The sequence below is a fragment of the Hyperolius riggenbachi genome, chromosome 2, assembly GCF_040937935.1.
Source record: "Hyperolius riggenbachi isolate aHypRig1 chromosome 2, aHypRig1.pri, whole genome shotgun sequence".
Classification (NCBI taxonomy): Eukaryota; Metazoa; Chordata; class Amphibia; order Anura; family Hyperoliidae; genus Hyperolius; species Hyperolius riggenbachi.
This window is the reverse complement of record NC_090647.1, coordinates 463,685,070-463,705,253: the sequence shown is the minus strand read 5'-3', so window position 1 is coordinate 463,705,253 and position 20,184 is coordinate 463,685,070. Positions and strand designations below refer to the sequence as shown.

The 20,184-nt window shown below is 41.7% G+C and overlaps 1 protein-coding gene across 1 annotated transcript in view; it reads right to left on the bottom strand.

The window, feature by feature from the left end:
- Nucleotides 1–4,585: 4,585 nt before the first annotated feature.
- The window catches only part of UNC119 (unc-119 lipid binding chaperone), a 106,493-nt gene continuing 90,894 nt past the window's right edge, over nt 4,586–20,184 (bottom strand). The window contains exons 3-5 of the mRNA XM_068270162.1: nt 14,878–14,980; nt 11,570–11,742; nt 4,586–9,844 (exon numbers count right to left, since the gene is read on the bottom strand). Of these exons, the coding sequence (XP_068126263.1) occupies nt 9,732–9,844; nt 11,570–11,742; nt 14,878–14,980 (389 nt within the window). The 3' untranslated portion in view covers nt 4,586–9,731. The remainder of the gene's footprint in view (nt 9,845–11,569; nt 11,743–14,877; nt 14,981–20,184) is intronic.

The following is a 20,184-nucleotide window of genomic DNA, read 5'->3' as shown; positions in this document are numbered from 1 at the left end:
CTGTACCAAGGTTATTGATTCACGGCACATGCACCATCCCAGCTTCATGGTCAGATACTCTGTACCAAGGTTATTGATTCACGGCACATGCACCATCTCAACTTCATGGTCAGATACTCTGTACCAAGGTTATGGATTCACGGCACATGCACCATCTCAGCTTCATGGTCATATACTCTGTACCAAGGTTATTGATTCACGGCACATGCACCATCTCAGCTTCATGGTCAGATACTCTGTACCAAGGTTATGGATTCACGGCACATGCACCATCCCAGCTTCATGGTCAGATACTCTGTACCAAGGTTATGGATTCACGGCACATGCACCATCCCAGCTTCATGGTCAGATACTCTGAATCAAGGTTATGGAGATCCTGAGAGGAAATTCTTCTTGAAAATTTTTTCAAGTGAAACTGCAGACTGTATTTAAAGAAAACCTGAACTCAGAACTTCCTCTCTGCTCTAAAAGATAAGCAACAGCATAATAACCTTGTAAGAAAAAAATTATTTGTTACAGCTGATACAAAGCCTGCAATACATCTGCAGTGTTTACTTCCTGCTTTCATGGAAGCAGGCCTATTTTTAACATCCTGTGTTTACCAATTAGCTCTCTCCCATGGCAGTCAGCTGACACAGCTAAAGAGATCAATTTACAGTTGTAATGAATCACAGATGAGGGGGAATTAGACAGGTTAGACTCTCTAGATACATACAGGGTGCATTTCTCTGTTTATCTTCTGTCCTGTGCAAGAGTTCAGGTCCACTTAAAAGGGTAGCTACAATTATAAAATGCAGAAATGCAATTTACAACCTCCACAGGCCACCATTCCCTGATCCCCACACATATCCACCTGCATATACCAGGGGGCACGTGATCCAAGCAGAAAGGTCCCCCCATGTTTACACCCCCCAAAAAATACACACACAAACTAATTTGCAATTTGCCAGCCAGCTGACACAGCTGAAAGATCAAATTACACTGGTGATTAGTCACAGATGAGGGGGGAGTTAGTCAGGCTAAACTCTAAGTATGTACAGGGTGCATTTGTCTATGTTTGCCTTCTGTCCTGTGCAAGAGTTCAGGACCACGTTAAAGTACCCTTGAACTGGTTTTTGATAAACATAATTTGAATACTGTTTTATTTGTGGTGCTGTGATAAATGTCACAGCACCATCCTCTACCTCCAGCGCCCCATGTCCCCTGATCTGCTCGGTCGTAATATTTGACTGAGCAGAACGTCAATTATGGGTGGGGAGTAAGTGGAAGTTCTTCCTCCTCTCTGCCCTTCCTTAGTACTGCCCCTTACACTCGCCACTTATAGTTCCAGATAAGTGTTACAGCACACAGCACGCAGGAGAGCTGCAATGTGTGCAGGCTTGTGGTAACGGAGGTTGGAACGATAGTGTACTAATAGCTGTATTAGTACACTATCATTCTGACCTTAATTACCACGAGCCTGCACACATTGCAGCTCTCCTGCACGCCATGTGCTGTAACACTTATCTGGAACTATAAGCAGCGAGTGTAAGGGGCGGAACTAAACATCTTGTGATGAATGCGAAGTCACCCTCCAATTCCTGTTTCCTTTGCCGCAGTTTACCATTCAACCTCAGACCCTGAGGGAACCCTGAAGGCATTGAGCACTGCAAGCAAAACACCGTTTGGATTGATTGGTGAGTCCACATACAGTACAATTTTGATTGTATGTACAATTGATACAATCTGTGATCTCATATAGAAACCAGGTCACTGCCACCTATTCGCAAATAAGCATGCAAATACACCAATCTAACGCTAGCTAAATCCTGTCGCTGAAGCCCACTTGCTCTGCCGCCGCTGTGAAGCAGAGCTCCAGGAGCCACTCTGCTGTCATAACCACAGCAGGGCGAGTAGGCTGCAGAAGCAGGAGAGCGGCAGTAGCTGCAGGTCCGTGCAGTGCGGTAACTAGAATCTACACCCTGGCAGGGAAAACAGGTCCCAAACAGGGTTTAGATTTCAATTACCACGGTCTGGAATCGGTTAACTGGGTTCTTATTATCTAGTTTTAGCACCAGAGTACAAATCCATCAAGTTTAAAAGGGACATTATTGCGAATGAAGTTATGGTAAGATAAGCAATGTTTAACATTTAAATTGGCTGGTGAAAACTAATCTGTACACTTATATGACTGACGTGAGAATCTACTCACCAGCTGACAGTGGCGTAGGGGCCCGGTGTGGTTGCAACCTCTGCATCCCCTATTGCTACGCCACTGCCAGCTGAGTGAGTGATGCCCAGCTAACTTACCGACGCCGCTGCTAGCAGAATACAACTGTAGCAAGCTTATCTGGCTGTTTTGTCACTCCCTCTCTCCTAAGTGAGATTGAGATAGCAATCTCCTACCTCCCAGTGTTGCTGGCTGTAGCCCTGTAAATAACGCTGATCTCTGGGTCGCCTGCAAACACACAAAGATCAAGGAGCAGAGCCAGCTAGCAGAGCAATGTTAGCTGTGGAGGGTTGTGCCTGCAACCAACAGGGGACCCCGGAGATCAGCGTTACTCTCAGAGCTACAGCCAGCAGCACTGGGAGGTAGGATATCTCAGCCTCACATGGAAGGGGGCGAGAGTGACAACAGAAGTTTAGCTGTTACATTTGTAATGTGCTAGCAGTGCACCAGCTGGTGATCAGATTCGGACTCAGAAAGTCTGTCATATCTGTGCACAGATTAGTTTTGACCAGCCAATTTAACTATCTTAAACCTTGCTTATCTTGCAGGAATCATTATAGTAACTGAAAAACGCTTAATTCGCAATATTGCCCCTTTAAAGTCATACATATGCAGAAATATTGAAAGTGGAATGGGTTCACAATCTTTAAAGTACCACTGTAATATGGTTGATTTAGCATGTCCACCCAGGACAACCAACCAGAATCTTTGTTTTATTTAAAAGAATTTAAAAATCCAAAATGTGCTAAGCTGCTCTGGGCGACAACTCTTTTTTTCCAGTATGATAATACCATAGTAGGTAGTGCCCAACTTATGAACACCCAAGTTTTGAATGAACCGCTGATATGAAAGGCATGAAAATGTGAAATTTGATTTTAAAAAATCCAAAAAGTAGTTTTTGAGAAAATAAGTTTTAAAGAATTGGAAGAAACCGGTAAAATGAAATTTTGCTGCACTACACTGAAGGCACAGGGGGGCAGAGGAGACACAACAGGGGGACACTGAAGGCACGGGGGAACAGAGGCGACACAGAAGAGGACACTAGAGGCACAGAGGGACACGGGACAGAGATGGCACAGTTTATCTACTTATGGACAGATTCAGATTAAGAAAAAACCTACAGTCCTTATCTTGTTCGTCTACTGGGGACCACCAGTAAAAACTTTCCTAAAGACAAAAGGTAAATGTTATGGAGTAAAGTCCTTATTATCCGATACAGACGGGGATTGACTAATGCCTAATATGTGTCCTTGCCGGCTGTTTGAGAAGTCAAGCAACCAGACCTAAACACTAACCTCCATCCCCGTAGGTGAATTGCAGAGCAGGGAGCAGCGGAAACAACTTAAAAATCATCCGTCCCGGTCTTCTTCACTCCTACAGGTAGCCAGCTAGAGGCCTGTGCAGTCTATTTTTTCAAACCTGCACCCGCAGCCTCACTACCTGCTTTCTGGCTAATCTGGTACCTGCACTCGACCCGCAGACCTTCAGACCTGCAACCCAACCGCTTTTTTCCATTTTATTTTAAAATATACATTGGTAGTCTCACTGGAAGGCTGTAAAGTTAGTGAAACCTATTTTTATACACAAACTAAAGCCAAAGAAGTGTTTAAGGGCTATATTTTTTTTACTTTTGACTAAATTATGACTAAATTAGTTTTGTCCAGCTATGAAAAAACACATCTTCAAGCACACACTTGCATGGTCCCAGTTAGGCTTAGATACTGGTATGGGGAAAGGGAAGTATCAGTTTCAGAGCAGGAAGGAGTTTGATGGCATTAAAGATTAGCAGCAACAAACAAGTAATTAAGTATTCTGATTCCAGCAGCCATCACAGATTTGGGAAGCAAAAAACATAGAATTATCTCATGCTAGCTTGCTTTCACTACCTGCAATGCGACCCACGCCTGCAGGACGCTACCCGCAACCCGATTAGAATCAAAAACGGGTACCCGAACCTGACCCGCATTTCAGGTAACCCACGGTTACCCAATCCGATGACGACCTCTACTGCCAGCTGCTCTGTTGCATCCTCTCTGTACGGCTCCAATGCATGTGCATGACCCGATGCGGGATGGTCAGGTGACATGTTCAGAGACGCAGCACAGCAGCTTCAGGAGTCAAGAGGCCCGGACGATTTCTGAAGTTGTTTCTGATGTTCTGCAATCAGCAAACTTAAAGATGTATGTGTGCCCTATAGCTCCCCCAGTGCCCTGCCGGTTGGTTGAGACTGCCGGTTGCCTGAGTTCCGAAATCACCGGGACTTTACTGAAGCATGTTATGTGTTTAGAATACTTTCTGTCCCCCGAAGAAATAACTGCTTTTGCAGAATAGAGAACAGTCAATGCAGTGTCTAAAAAAAAACAACAACTCCAATCATACAAGTTAGTCACATCTATCCATGTGACACTGTCCAAATTTTATTAGTGATATTGTACCACACAGTGATACACAACAATCTATTGAGAAACTGGATTCATTTAGCAACATAGGCATCCTATGATGGCCTAGCCAATGAACATGTGAAAATATGTCATCAATTCAACCAACAGAACACATATACAATATACAGACAGTAGTCAAGTATCAGAGAGGTTGGCATACCTCAGATTCAGCCGTTTAATGGAAATCTCTTAACAACTCAAGATATCTACATTGCATTATACAGAGACATGTTCATTGCACACAGTGTATGCTGACTGCCCATAGGTTAAGAGTTTCTAAAATATCACCTGGTTGGGACAGCCTTTTTGCTGACTGATCTACACATTTTCTTTAAACCTTGTATAGATTTCTGTCCCTCAACGATCTCACCAACAGCTAACAATTTAATGAAAAATATTGGTCCAGCCCACAATATAGTGGTCACGGGTACACTCTAAAAGATAGTGTTTTTATTTATTTTTTTTCAAATCTAATGTGTATTGCAACAAGAAAAATATAATTTGAGGAAATCAGTTAGGAAAGGATTTAAGCAAGAATGTGACTATCTATTGGTAAATTATTAGAATTCTGGAAGCCACCATAAAAAAATCTGGGGACCGCTCAGAAGCTTATATTAAGATCTATCAGCAAGGACAGCTGCTGCCCTGTGGAATGAACGACCCTTTGCTCAGGTCAGATATGGTCTACTAACTCTATAATTGTACAGAACTGTATCAACTAAAAGAATGTTAACGATAAATTAAAATGTATGTATGTAAGTATGTGTCTCTGTTACACTGACCAGCTAGCTGTTACATTTATTAAGTCAGCAAAAGGAACTCAAGAGGTACACAAGGCAGCAGCTGTCCTAGATGAGGTCTGGAATAGGTAGAACATCAGCACCAGAGTTATCCTCTGCAAAATGTAAACATAACAAAAGAAAAGACAACAATGAATGTTCAAATTCTTGCAAAAGCCTATTTGTGACCTATTTGTATTTAAAGCATACCACAGGGCAAAATGTATTTTAGCCTAAGTTTGAAATTTAATATCTCCTCTCCAAAAGCTGCATTGTGGGAAATCCTTCTCCTCCTTACTCCCAGCTTCTAACAGTGAAAAAAATGACAGCTGCAACATCATAATACAACATTGTTGTGAAATATGCATCATCTCCTTTTGGTCGCTGATTTTCTTAAACTACCGTGCCAGAAAAGTTGATGGTAGCAAATTGTCAGAGCCCCATCAGTTTACTTACCACTGCACAAAGACACAACGACCACAAAGAGAGGGGGCAGAAGCCAGAGATGATAATGATTACTTGTTAATGTCCTCAAGTCTGCCGAGTCACTGGGAAGGATGATGAGGAGCCAAGGGAGAGGATATTCCTGTAGTTCTACTATAGGAGAAGAGCATAAACTTCTCACTCAACCAATCAAAACAACTGCCCTAAATTCAACTTTAAAGAATTAGTAAAACCAAAAAGTAACATTATAAAAGAGCTACTGACATTGACAGCTCTACGTAAAAGTACCCACCTGTACAGAAAAATGAAATATCTATGTAGCTTCACTGCTTATTGTTCTTTGTAAGTGTATGTGCATACTGTGGTACTGATCCATGGTTAATCGTACTTTTCTCTGCAGTAGGAAGATAACGGCAGGGATAACCGAGCTTCTTGTTGCCCGTGTATATGGTCACTCACACAATGTTTTTCTTGCCAAGGTATTTCCTTTGCTATTCTGCAACTACAGGTTTGTTTGTTTTTTACACTGAAGTCAGTGGGAAGCAGTTGACTTTGTAGGGTAATTTTTCATTAGGTTATTAGTTGTTTAAAGCCCATCTTTTTTAGCTTTAAGCAATGTCCAATGAGAATTCAAAGAGGTAAAGGACTGGAAAAGGAAGTTGTACAAAATGAAATATATATTTTCAAGTCTGGGAAGTCCCTGAAATGAGTACATATTTATCTTTTAAGTTATTTAAAGTTATGCATATTGAATGTTTCTTTCAAACAGTCACTGTGCAGAAAGTATAAATAGGAATGCCCTCCTGTGAAGAGAAATGTGAGTGTGGCAATTCATCCCATTCAGCAGCTGCTCCTGACCACTTTGCAACAGGCTCTATGTTGAGCTGAATGAGCGGCCTGTCTCATGTCTCAACAGCGCCATTTAACGGCAACCAGGATAAGATTACATTACGGAAAGAAAGAACCAGTGGGAAAAGGCAGTAAGTGAGCTGTGACCTTTTGCAGGTTAGGCATCCTGTCAACCAAAACACACTGGTCTTACCTGTTATCATGTTCACTGTTCATTTTTGTGTCTGAAGCTTGTAGTATTTTATCACATTCATCCATGCAGCTTTATTTGAAAAATAGTAAAAGGCTGCCACATGGCAACCGATTTCTGCTTCTATTAGGCTTGTCGACATGAAAAGTGGATTCTGGCTGCCGTAAGCTATGGTTCCTTGTCAGGTTTTGTAATTGTAGAAAAAAAAAGACTTTAGTTCACATACATAAAAAAGTATGTATTTCTTAATCTAACTCCTCATCCAGTTTAGTTACCCCAAATCTCTGGACATACTAGGGAGGATGAAAGCGGAACGTATGCCTGTGATAGGAGATCCTGCTCTACAAGCTAAGGTGTGTAATCTACAAATGAGTGGTCACCAAGGGAAAACCTAGAGTGAGTGTCCTCACTTCTCATCACCTCTGTAGATATGGCCACAGACTCTAAAAAAAAGTCATCCCTTCGTCTTATGTGGCCATACGACACAGCAGGGGTAGGTGGATGACCACATATGTGTATAGCTTTATAAATTGGCTGATAAATCCGTTTGTATACAGATGCATATTTAGCAGCATTCCACAAGCTGCTCATTTTAACCGGACCTAAATTTGCATGAACTTTAAGTTATAAGCCATAGAGAAGGATAGTGTGCAGGGCATCAAAATGGTTAGGCCCAACACCGATGGGGTGACTACTATTACCAAGGAAATACCAAATAACTTTCCATTAAAATGTATGACCTAACTAGTGACGGAAAGCAATGCTGCAGTGCAACAGAGCAACAGTCATTAAAAAGTAACCATATCGATTCCTTTCAGTCATTAAAAAGTAACCATATCGATTTCTACCAAAGACTCTTCCCAAGTACCAGAAGTCTCAAAGTTAAATTCCATTTTTCTTGATAAGAAAAAGCAGTTCTCTCCACATCACCTCTATATATTGCAATATTTATGGCAGACTCTTACCTTCTTCTATTAACAAATCATGCCAAGTGGGGTAAGTGGGAGCGTCAGAGAAACAAGATATCCACCTCTCCTCATCTCTTTGGATGTGCATAGAATCGGACCTCACCTCAGGAAACTAAGAGGGTGGAGCACAGGGATGCTAAAATGTTACTTGTTGCTGTGAGCAACCAATTACACATGTAAGCTATTCTACACATCAAACAATGTACTGTCACTGTTGTTGCAGAGAAGTATAATTTAGAAAATTGCAGCTGGATGAAATCTGAAATGGGTTTTTAATATGATGAATTACAAAAATGAGACGTATAGCACTGAAATATAATCTTTTCATATTTTTAAACAAATAGGAAGTTATGATTCTAAATATAAACAGGAAAACTTGCCTAAAACGCCAGTTATGCTAGGTTCAGTTCCATTATCATTCTGCACTGACATCAGCAGAGCCTCCATAGGCTTTCATTCAAACTATTATTGTGAAGACTTTAACCATAAATATCCACAGATGGAGGTGGGGGGTGAGATAAAGCAATGCTGGGGTGGTTTGTAAACTACATTGTTATTTAAAAAAAAAAAAGATCAACCCCAGCCCATTCCCCCACGCCATATCATGGTTCTATTATACATTGTACCTACATTTTAGGATTTTGGTACACTTTAAAGCCCACATCCGGGAACAAAAAACATTTTAGTTATGGATAATGTGGAAAAATATTTACTACCTCCATTACATATAAAGCACCAACATACCGGGATATTAAGCTTTTTGGGGTTTTACCGCTGTTTGTGTCCTTCACTTCCTGTCTTTGGGATTTCCATGGCTTCAATATGAAGCATGGGGCAGTAGTAGAACCTTGATGGGGTTTTAAAACTTTTCCCAACTCTACAGGGTGACAAAGTAACTTGTTGCCATTTATGTCCCTGTTGAAGATTTAACTACTTACTGTTTGGACATCATCCCAGATGGAAAAAAGGACAGAGATAAATCTTCCCCTAAACATTTTTTTAAAAAAAAGTTATTTTCACACTATCCAAAGCTTCCTGGACTTTGCCTTTAAATATATTGTATTGTGTAGGATTACTTCAGACCAAAGGGTTTGCTTTATTCTGTTCATATTTTACAAAGCTAAGCTTTAAAAATCCTTTATGCCTGATTTACATGTCTGAGAAACCAACAGTGAAACACTTGCCAAAAATGTCTAAATATGCAATGAGTTCAACAGATTGCTAACAAGTACAAGCATATAGGAAGAACAGATTACATCTTTGGCTTGGATTTCCTTTGCAATGGTCTGGTCCAAGCTTACAAATCCTTACATTTACTCCAAGTGTGTTGATGTTTGAAGGGGGAAAAAAAAGTTTGCATGGCCCAAATAATGTGAGAAAGGCTGTTCCTAAAATGATTTCATCCGTGTCCCATGAAAAGGGCAGTCCTCCAATTAATGGCCATGCAATAAAAACAAGGCTGGTCATGAAAGAGTTTGAATCATGTTGAACAACAGTCCTGGTTCCAGGAGAACATTTCACAAAACTGATGGTTATTAAACTACTGGCATCGCTCTGATGTTCTGGTACAAGCCAAAGACCACGTTCTTGTCAGGAGGACTCAGATCATATTGAAGGCATCCATGCCAACATGTGAAGACATATGAAGATCTTTGCACTATTTTACTGTGCTAAAAAGGCTTAGGGGCAGGTGGGGCAGACATAGGCCATCTGAGATCTCCTACTAGCGAACAGAATATTGTATCCTGGATGGATTCTCCTACAGGAAACTGGGCACAATCCCGTGTGTAACTGCTATGGGGAAGGGAATCGTTTTCAATGCATTGTGGTTGATTTCCTCCTATTGTAGGATCAAGGGCCTCCACTATATGAATAATCTGCCTTGTTGTGCATCACTAGCTTGTTGTCCACAAAGTAGAAACTGTCTGATTGTGTCTCGTAGGGATGGATGATCATTTCACGGACTGCAATATAAAAAACAAAGCTGAATGTTTAGGAGCTGGATAATAGAAACTATAACCACAATAATACATTCACATTTTGTTCAGCATGAAATAAAAAAAGGTATCATCCAGTGTAATGGAGAAGTCAACACAAGGTTAGAAATCAAAACCGTATAAAACATGAACATAACATGCTAGTTTGATTAACATAATACCAGGCAGTGTCTACAGCGAAATCAGGTGAGTCCAACTTCAGGCCTCATGGACTTAATTAACAGACAGGAATTAATGAGGTTAGATGTGGATTACTATGTAAAATTGTTCTCCATCCCATAATGCAGACTTCAAGGACTGGAGCTGGACCACCATGATCTAAACAAAAGCACACAGCAACTGCATAAGAAACAATCCAATTTTTGGATTAAAGTCTATATTAAAGTGGACCCAAATTAAAAATACAAGATTTCAGAAATAAAATCTATTTTCTAAATAATAATAATAATAATAATAATAATAAATAGCAGCCTTTTTTCAGCTGCATGATGACAAATATAAAATATTTTACATTTATTGGAGGAACCCCTACCCTCCTTTCATATTGCCGGGACAAAATCCGGCAAAATGCTGGAGTAGGAGGTGTCTAGCAAAGGAGGAATTGCTAATGGCTGCCACCTGTATAACCCTAGTTATGCAAAGAGAAGGGTGAAAAGCATGCACTGAAATGCTCATAGGCTTGAAGGAGTGTTTATTTATCTTTGTATGTGTCAGAGCGGTGCAACTAAATATTTTAAAATTAAAGCGGACCCAAACCAAACATTTTTTTAGTGTTTTTACATGTTTACTACTAATCTAGTCAGACTTAAGTCAGAAACACATGATCTGCATGCTTGTTCAGAGTCTATGGTTTTATTATACCCAGATGATCAGCAGGGCAGTCAGTCAACTGGTATTGTTTAAAAGGAAATAAATATGGCAACCTCCATATCCCTCTCACCTTAGTTTTCCTTTAACATTTCACATATTCTTTGTACAGATGAAGCCAATGGTACAAAGCTCACAATGTTAAAGGGAAACTGAGATGGTGGTGGGGAGTTTCCTCCAGCCTCCTTTGGCTCCCTAGCCTCCTCCCTCGCCTTGATCCACCACTAGGGTCCTCTGAAGTTTCATCAGTCGGTGCGTACTGCGCATTTACAGCTTGGTCACGTGATCCCGCCGCCGGAAGTGTACTGCACAGTAATACTGCTCAGGTGCAGAACGCTCCTGATGACAGGAGCGCAATGGTGGCAAATGGGCAGCCGAACTGCGCATGCTCCGACTGGAGAAACTTCAGGTGGCCCGGGAGGACGACGATGGACCCAAAGGTCTGAAGGGAGCTGGAGGAAGCCCCAGGTATGAATGAATTTTTCCCCCATCCCATCTCAGGTACACTTTAAGGTGCATTTTCAGACATTGGAGAGGAGAATGTAACTAAATTGCACCAAGTCTGGCAAAAAGATAATAGTTTTAATGTAGGGCTTCTCTACAAGAACCAATGTATGCTGTAGTGCCAAAGTCTTTATCTCGGCATTTCTAAGCAATGAACCAATAACAGAACAGAAAAGTGGACACATGCTGCAACCCGCATTCATTTCAGTACGATGCACAATGCAAAGGAATTAATATGTAGAGCTTGTGTGTGTTAACCTATTCAGCTAAAGTGATCAAAGCCTATTTTTATTCATTTTGAACAGGTGAAACGATACTTACTAAGATCTTCTGAAAGCTGTGGAAACTCATAAATATGTTCGCATGTGTTTTTACTGCTGGGGATGCAGAAACCAAATTCAAAGTCGAAGCTCTTTAAGAGTTGGTCGCGGAAGTAATGCCTTTCAATCATTCGGAAGTTATTGATGGGCTTATCCCCGACTGTAAATTCAACCCTAAAAATTGGAAACATGAAAGCACAGTTAAGAATATCGAAATATAGCAACATATATTGCCACATTTCATTGCTTACAAATTAATCCGACTTTTAATCGTATATTTTACAAATAAGTTGCTGTGGGTATAGAGACAATGGGTTTGATTAATTAAAGGATACACCCAAGCAATTAAAATAAAAAAATCCACTTACCTTGGGCTTCCTCCAGCCCCTGCCAGCCGTCCTGTGCCCTCACCGCAGCTCCGCTCATCGCCGATGACCCAAGGTCCCCTCTGGTGCAGGATGTCCTCTGCGCCTGCGCGAGCGGCTCTCAGTGTCGCACTATCATCATGACTGTACAGTGCAGGCGCAGTAAGGGCATCTGTATATTTAAAGGTTTAAAGGGAAGGTCCGAGCACAATAAAAATAAAAAAATACACTTACCTCAGGCTTCATCCAGCCCCTGGCAGCCATCCTGTGCCCTCGCCACAGTTCCGTTGGCTCCCAGTTCTCCTCAGTGCAGATGCCGACCTCGCCAGGCTGGCATCTGCTTGAGTTTCACTGTGCGGCTCACTTAGTCGCACTGACGTCATCCGGACTGTACGGCTGAGGAGCAGAACTACTGTGCCTGCGCAGTACAGTCTGGATGACGTCCGCGCGACTCAGAGCCGCTTGCGCAGGCGCAGCAGTCATATTGCGCCCCTGAGGGGACCCCGGGCCACCGGCGGGGACCGGAGCTGTAGTGAGGGAACCGGATGCTTGGCAGGGGCTGGAGGAAGCCTCAGGTAAGTGGATTTTTTTTATTTTAATGGTGCTCGGATGTGTACTTTAAGCTAAGCTGTCGAGCTTGATCTTACATGTGACGGTGCAATTAATGAGCTTTATACAGATGCTTCCAGCCAATAACACAGGAGCGAAAGGGGGCGTTTCGATTGAAGAGGTACCAAGGCACATTACACAATGAGGAGGCTTCCAGTGGGTGGGGTAAGCAAGTAAACAATACACCTGGACATTATTGATGCTTAAAAGGAACCTAAAGTGAGAGACATATGGAGGCTGCCATATCTATTTTCTTATAAATGATACCAATTGCCTTGTAGTTCTGCTCATCTTTCTGGTAAATAATGTCTGAATTACACACCTAAAAGAAAAATGCAGATAATCTTGTCAGATTTTTGTCAGAATCATCTGATCTGCATGCTTGTTCAGGGTATATGGCTGAATGTATTAGAGGTAGTGGATCAGCAGGACAGCCAGGCGATGTGCATTATTTAAAAGGGAAATAATAAATATGGCAGCCTCCATAAGTTTCTCACTTTGGGTTCCCTTTAAAGATCCGCCATGCAAGATCTTAAAGTAACTTTGAGGGGCACCTGTACATGTTTCTTGGCCAAAGCGGTCCTGAACAACAAGCTCAGCAGAGGCTTGCCTAGTGTTTTTACGTAGCTTAAAGCAAAACAGTAACGGGGAAAACAAAGATACTTACCTAAGCAAAGGGAAACCTCTGGATGGACCAGACACTTCCTGGATCCTCTGACCCCCTCCATTGCTGCCCGAGACCCTCTTCCTTTTCTTAGCCATGATCCTGTCTGTGTATGAGCTTGCCTGCATGCTCATACACAGTGGCTGGATAGTGTAATGGTTTAGGGATCAGTCTCTGACAGAGGAGGAGGGGTGGGTGTTCAGTAAGCCAGCACCTATTCAGTGAGAAGACCTTAGGCTCGACTACTGCTACTGCCTATAGAGCGCGCCCTAGTGGCTGCAGCTCAAGCACTTTTGTGTCCGCCAGGAGAAAAGCGCAATATAAATGTTACTTGTCTTGTATAGTAGCAAGAAGCTTCTTATGCACAGATGAAAAAGATGTGAGTGCAAGTCTTCATGCTATCACACAGGTGTGGACCATACTCACGCCTGTGCAGTCCAGCTGTGCTCATACACAGAAGAACAACAATTTTGTGGAATATGCTTAAGGTGACCACTAACGATCCAATTTCTAGTGAAAAATCATTCGAGCAATCAGATAATTCTGATCAGAAGAAAAATCGTTCACTACACCATCAACGAACCAAGATTTGCTTCCTATCTATCACAATCAACAAGAAAATCCAAATTTTGGTTTGACCAAAACCCATTTCGATGACTATTTCTATAATCGTTCTCGTTCATAATTGATTGTGCCCATCAATGAAGATTATTTACAACCAATCCAATCAGAATTGGATCGCTCTAACGATTTTTCATTAGAAATTGGACCGTTAGTGGCCACCTTTAGAGGGGAGGGACCCAGTGCTGGAACAGAGGGTTGCAAAAAGCTAAGGGAAGGCTCTAGACTATCAGCAGGCTTCCCTCTACTGAGATATACATCTATTTATTTGTTTTGAGATTTCAGGTATGTTTCTATACAAATCTTAATACTACTTTATACTTTTCCAAGTGTCATGGTCTGTATCATAAGAAGAACAACAAAATGTATTCTCAGGAGTCAGGACTACTTCAGTTGTTCTGCAGAATGTGGAGCCAGAAGACAGACCTTCTCAGCGTCAACCACTTAACGTCTAAAGTTTGTTTTCCCTTTATGGCCCCAGCATTCACCATCTCTAAGTTTTCAACCATAAAAGTTTACTAAACCGTTGATAGAAAACCATTTCAGCCAGCCTCCTCTGTCAGGTGAACTGGACATGACCTGATGACACCAAGGCCTGGGGAAGCAGCTACAGTACAGGACACAGAGGAGTCGCGATAAGAGGACACACAAAATACTACTACTAATCTCAGCATTGCTTCTGTCTGACAAGGATTGCAAAAGGGAAACACTAAAACGTGCAACACTAATTTAACATCATGCTTTCTGATGCTGTTACAAAACAAAGTACAGCATCCATGCAAGGGTAATTTTTATTGATAAAGCTACTCCTCTGGAATGAAAAATAAGTATCCCATCATGACCACCCTCACGAAAACAAGTAAACAGCAGCTCTGATGAGTGAGTGCAGAGAGGTGCTTCGGCTCTGCAGAACAGACCAATCATCAGTAGAAAGCCTGCTGGACTTATACTCGGTGGGAGATGCAGGTAGTTATTATCATTATTCCTGGCATTCGGTTTTAAAGCTTGGACCATTATACACAATTGAATAACAGAATGTCAGTTACTTACGTTGCTCCAACTTGGCGCAGTCTGAGGAATGCCGGTGTGAACTGGTACCTAACAAATCTGCCAGCATTGGGATCCACATCCTTCTTGTCACCATGTTCTCGCTCTGAAACACACAGAGAGCATTACCTCACACATGGGCACACACTTATCAAAGAATAGAGCTGATCAAGTAAAATCTTTAAAGTGACATAAGATTTCCAGAGAAGGCCAACTCCAAGTGTACTTGCTAAAAGGCTTACATATACACGGTACATATGGGCTAATAGGTACACAATACCTGTGGCCCTTGGTCATACAGCTATCATCTTGTTTCCACTCTGACTTATGTTATATTAACACCTTCTGGAAGGATGATGCTATTGGATGACTCACAACCTGTACAGTGACCTCAGCAGGACAGCCAGCTCAGTCTGCCAACGCAGCTTGTAAGTCACATAATGGCAGCCTCTATCTGAAATTCAATTGATTTGAACTGGAAATGCCAGGGGAAAAAATAATACTTCAACTATGTAACGGGTACATAGTTTATATTACCAGTCTTAGTAGTGGCTTTCTTAGAAGGCCTAATGTCTGGCATTTTCCACTAAGTACCCAGGACTAGCATTTAATAGTGTGCTACACGGGACATGTGACTGCTCAGGTCCACTTCTTGGTACTCCACCTGCCCCAGTGCAAGGCAGTGAAGCCTGAATTTGCAGCATTTCCACACACGCGATTTAGACAGTAACACACTGCCTAGTATCTCACAGCATGCTGCATTTTTACACATCGCACATCAGAATGTATTCCGAGGAGTCTCACAACACACAGCCGGGCCTGCACTGTGTCTTGCAAGACACATGCTGTGCAGAATGGATATGGGCCCCAAGGGTCATGGCTTAGGAAATCAGGAGTGACGTGTCGCTCTTTTATACTGCAAATCACAATAAGTCATAACTATGCAATCTCTCTTTACATTTTACAGTGCAATTTTCCCACGGTGGCATTTTGCTATTTTTGCTAGTTGCCAGGAATACAAGGAGAAATGCAGACACAAATGCAGTGTGCAGGACTTTTGTGCTCAGGTACAATCGGATCGCACTAGTATAGAAGGGTTCCTGTGATTTTCATTATTTAGCTGATGTCCTTGCATTTTGCATGTGACTCGAAAATGCCACTAGTTCACGTAGTGTAAAACAGCCTTATAGTTGGTTGAATTACAAAGACAACGGCACATTACCAGCCACTGGGTACGTGTATCCCAGGGTCCGATTCCAAAAGAGCATATCCGCCTGCTCAAAGGACCACTGTCATGAAAAATTTTACAATTTAAAATATATGTAAACATTTACAGATAAGATCTACGTTTCTTCTGGAGTAAAATGAGCCATAAATTACTTTTCTTCTATGGTACGATCACTTAACAGTAAGTAGTAGAGATCTGACAGAACCAACAGGTTTTGGACTAGGCCATCTTCTCATGAGGGTTATCAGGGTTTCCTTCATTTTCAAAAGCACTTAGTGAATGGCAGTTGCTCCGTCCATCTGCCAATAAAAAGTGTACGGTGAGCAGGGAGGCTGGTCAGCATCTTTGTGTAAATCTTTTTCAGGGAGTGTCTTTATAAAGAATAGAGGCCATGCTGAGAATCCCCTGTGGAGAGATGGACTAGCCCAAAACCTGTCGGTAATGTCAGATTTCTACTATTTACTGTAAAAGACAGCAACATAGGAGAAAAGTAATTTTTGGTTTATTTTACTCTGGAGGAAACATGCTTCTTATTTGTATGTGTTTACATATATTTTACATTTTAAGATTTTTGGACAGTGGTCCTTTAATTTAATTCATTATAACAGTATACAAATATAGAAAAAGTAAACAAGTAATTATGATTAAATAGAGAACTTTTACTTATTACAGTTAAAAGATCTAAACACAGAATAGATAAAACAAGGTTAGTTTTGCAGAAACCGTAAAAAGTTCGTCAGAGTGCACTTGTTTTTAAAACATACTTTGATGAGGCTCTGTAATGTTATACCATGTTCTGCACGTTTGTTTTAGGTTGAAGATTTGTCTCAGAGAAAGGTTTGCAAGTAAACCCCTTTTTTGGTGAACTGCATAGACAGACAGTTTCAGATAAAGTGGGACTTGGGCAAGCAACAAATGTGGGCAGGCATGCCTCCCAAAAAACACAGGCAGACATGTCCTCAAAATAACAAAAGCAGGAAGGCATGTCGGTTAAATAGCACAATTAAGCAACATGCCCCGTGTAACATAATTAGGTAAGCATGCCCCCCTTCCAGCAGCAGTTAAGTAGGTACGTTTCCCAAATAACAAAATAAGGCAGGCACAACCTCCAAATACAGGTAGTCCCCGGTTAACAAACGAGATAGGGACTGTAGGCTCGTTCTTAACCTGAATCTGTTCTTAAGTCGGAACACTGAGCCATGTCTGTCCCCTGTACCCCTCTGTGCCCCCAGTGTCCCCCTCTGTGTTACATCTGCCCCCTGAACCTGCTTGTAGAAGTTTAACAGCCATTTTTTTCTTTGAATTTTTTAAAACGACTTTCTCAAAAACTACAAGTCCGATTTGAATCCATGCGGTTCGTATTGGCGTGTTGTTCGTAAGTCGGGTCGTTGGTAAGTCTGGGACCACATGTAATAAAATTAGCTCATCCCCCCCCAAAAAAAAATTATAAAAAAGAAAATCCTCCAAATAACATAATAAAGCAGGTAAATCCACAGGTTGTACATCCTTCAAATAAGTTAAATCAGAAGTATGTTCCCTAAATAACTGAATGAGACAGATATGTCCCCCAGCATAGTCAATGTCATGTATCCAGCAGTTCACTGTACAGCTGTGTGTCCACAACAAAACTCCTCTCCAACACGTATAGGCATGTGCACCATTGCACACCTAGTAGAGCCATGTAGCCCCAGTGTCTCTCTCTGTGCCACCTCTGTGCCTTCTTCTGTCTAATTTTTAATAATTCATTTTAAGTTAGACTCTCTTATGCCTGAAGGGAGTTAGACAAAATGTCCGGTATGTAGCTATGTAGAGCTACAACTATGAACACCTTGTCTGAAACACGCTAGTGGTTTCTACCCAGTTTGTGCTTGGTGCATTAATAAGTTGGACATTCCTGCCACACTCATGTTTCATACTGCATCTCTACAGGTGCGTACACACTCTCTGCTATGAAGATGCCCTGTATCTACAGGATCTTCTCAAAAAATTAGCATATTGTGATAAAGTTCATTATTTTCTGTAATGTACTGATAAACATTAGACTTTCATATATTTTAGATTCAATTACACACAACTGAAGTAGTTCAAGCCTTTTATTGTTTTAATATTGATGATTTTGGCATACAGCTCATGAAAACCCAAATTTCCTATCTCAAAAAATTAGCATATTTCATCCGACCAATAAAAGAAAAGTGTTTTTAGAACAAAAAAAAGTCAACCTTCAAATAATTATGTTCAGTTATGCCCTCATTACTTGGTCGGGAATCCTTTTGCAGAAATGACTGCTTCAATGCGGCGTGGCATGGAGGCAATCAGCCTGTGGCACTGCTCAGGTGTTATGGAGGCCCAGGATGCTTCGATAGCGGCCTTAAGCTCATCCAGAGTGTTGGGTCTTGCGTCTCTCAACTTTTCTTCACAATATCCCACAGATTCTCTATGGGGTTCAGGTCGGGAGAGTTGGCAGGCCAATTGAGCACAGTAATACCATGGTCAGTAAACCATTTACCAGTGGTTTTGGCACTGTGAGCAGGTGCCAGGTCATGCTGAAAAATGAAATCTTCATCTCCATAAAGCTTTTCAGCAGATGGAAGCATGAAGTGCTCCAAAATCTCCTGATAGCTAGCTGCATTGACCCTGCCCTTGATAAAACACAGTGGACCAACACCAGCAGCTGACATGGCATCCCAGACCATCACTTACTGTGGGTACTTGACACTGGGCTTCAGGCATTTTGGCATTTCCCTCTCCCCAGTCTTCCTCCAGACTTTGGTACCTTGATTTCTGAATGACATGTAAAAGTTGCTTTCATCCGAAAAAAGTACTTTGGACCACTGAGCAACAGTCCAGTGCTGCTTCTCTGTAGCCCAGGTCAGGCGCTTCTGCCGCTGTTTCTGGTTCAAAAGTGGGTTCATGCTTCCATCTGCTGAAAAGCTTTATGGAGATGAAGATTTCATTTTTCAGCACGACCTGGCACCTGCTCACAGTGCCAAAACCACTGGTAAATGGTTTACTGACCATGGTATTACTGTGCTCAATTGGCCTGCCAACTCTCCCGACCTGAACCCCATAGAGAATCTGTGGGATATTGTGAAGAAAAAGTTGAGAGACGCAAGACCCAACACTCTGGATGAGCTTAAGGCCGCTATCGAAGCATCCTGGGCCTCCATAACACCTGAGCAGTGCCACAGACTGATTGCCTCCATGCCACCCCGCATTGAAGCAGTCATTTCTGCAAAAGGATTCCCGACCTAGTATTGAGTGCATAACTGAACATAATTATTTGAAGGTTGACTTTTTTTTGTTTTAAAAACACTTTTCTTTTATTGGTCGGATGAAATATGCTAATTTTATGAGATAGGAATTTTGGGTTCTCATGAGCTGTATGCCAAAATCATCAATATTAAAACAATAAAAGGCTTGAACTACTTCAGTTGTGTGTATTTGAATCTAAAATATATGAAAGTCTAATGTTTATGAGTACATTACAGAAAATAATGAACTTTATCACAATATGCTAATTTTTTGAGAAGATCCTGTATATAGGCTAAGGTTATCTCCACACTGGATAAGCATAATTACCTTGCCTCAGCTCCAAGAGACGCATTATGCAGATGTTAATTGTTCAAGTAACATGGCTAAAAGTGTGAACTGTTGCGAAATTGCTTTCCTAATGATGTTAAATCGATACTGAATGTCGACACAATGCAGGTGAGTACTCATTTACTTTGTACATCTTATTGCAAAACAAAGGCTAGAGGATTTGGCTGGCAATTTGTGTGACAAAACACCAGTTCCACTTCAGCATCCAGATCAGTATTAGGCCCCGTTCACACTGCACACGTTCCCATCCGCATTTCGGGAATGCGTGCAGGAGGCTGACACGCACTGCATCAGACAGTGCATAGACTGCACTGTCTGATGTTCACACTGCATGCGTTCCGGACACGCATGCTGCACGCATTTTTTCCCAAAACGCACAGCATACAAACGCCACGCAACGCATACAAACGCGGATGCGTGTGTTCATACGCGGTGCGTTCCAAACGCACGGCTGTCCGCGTTTGCTATGTGACGGGAGGTGA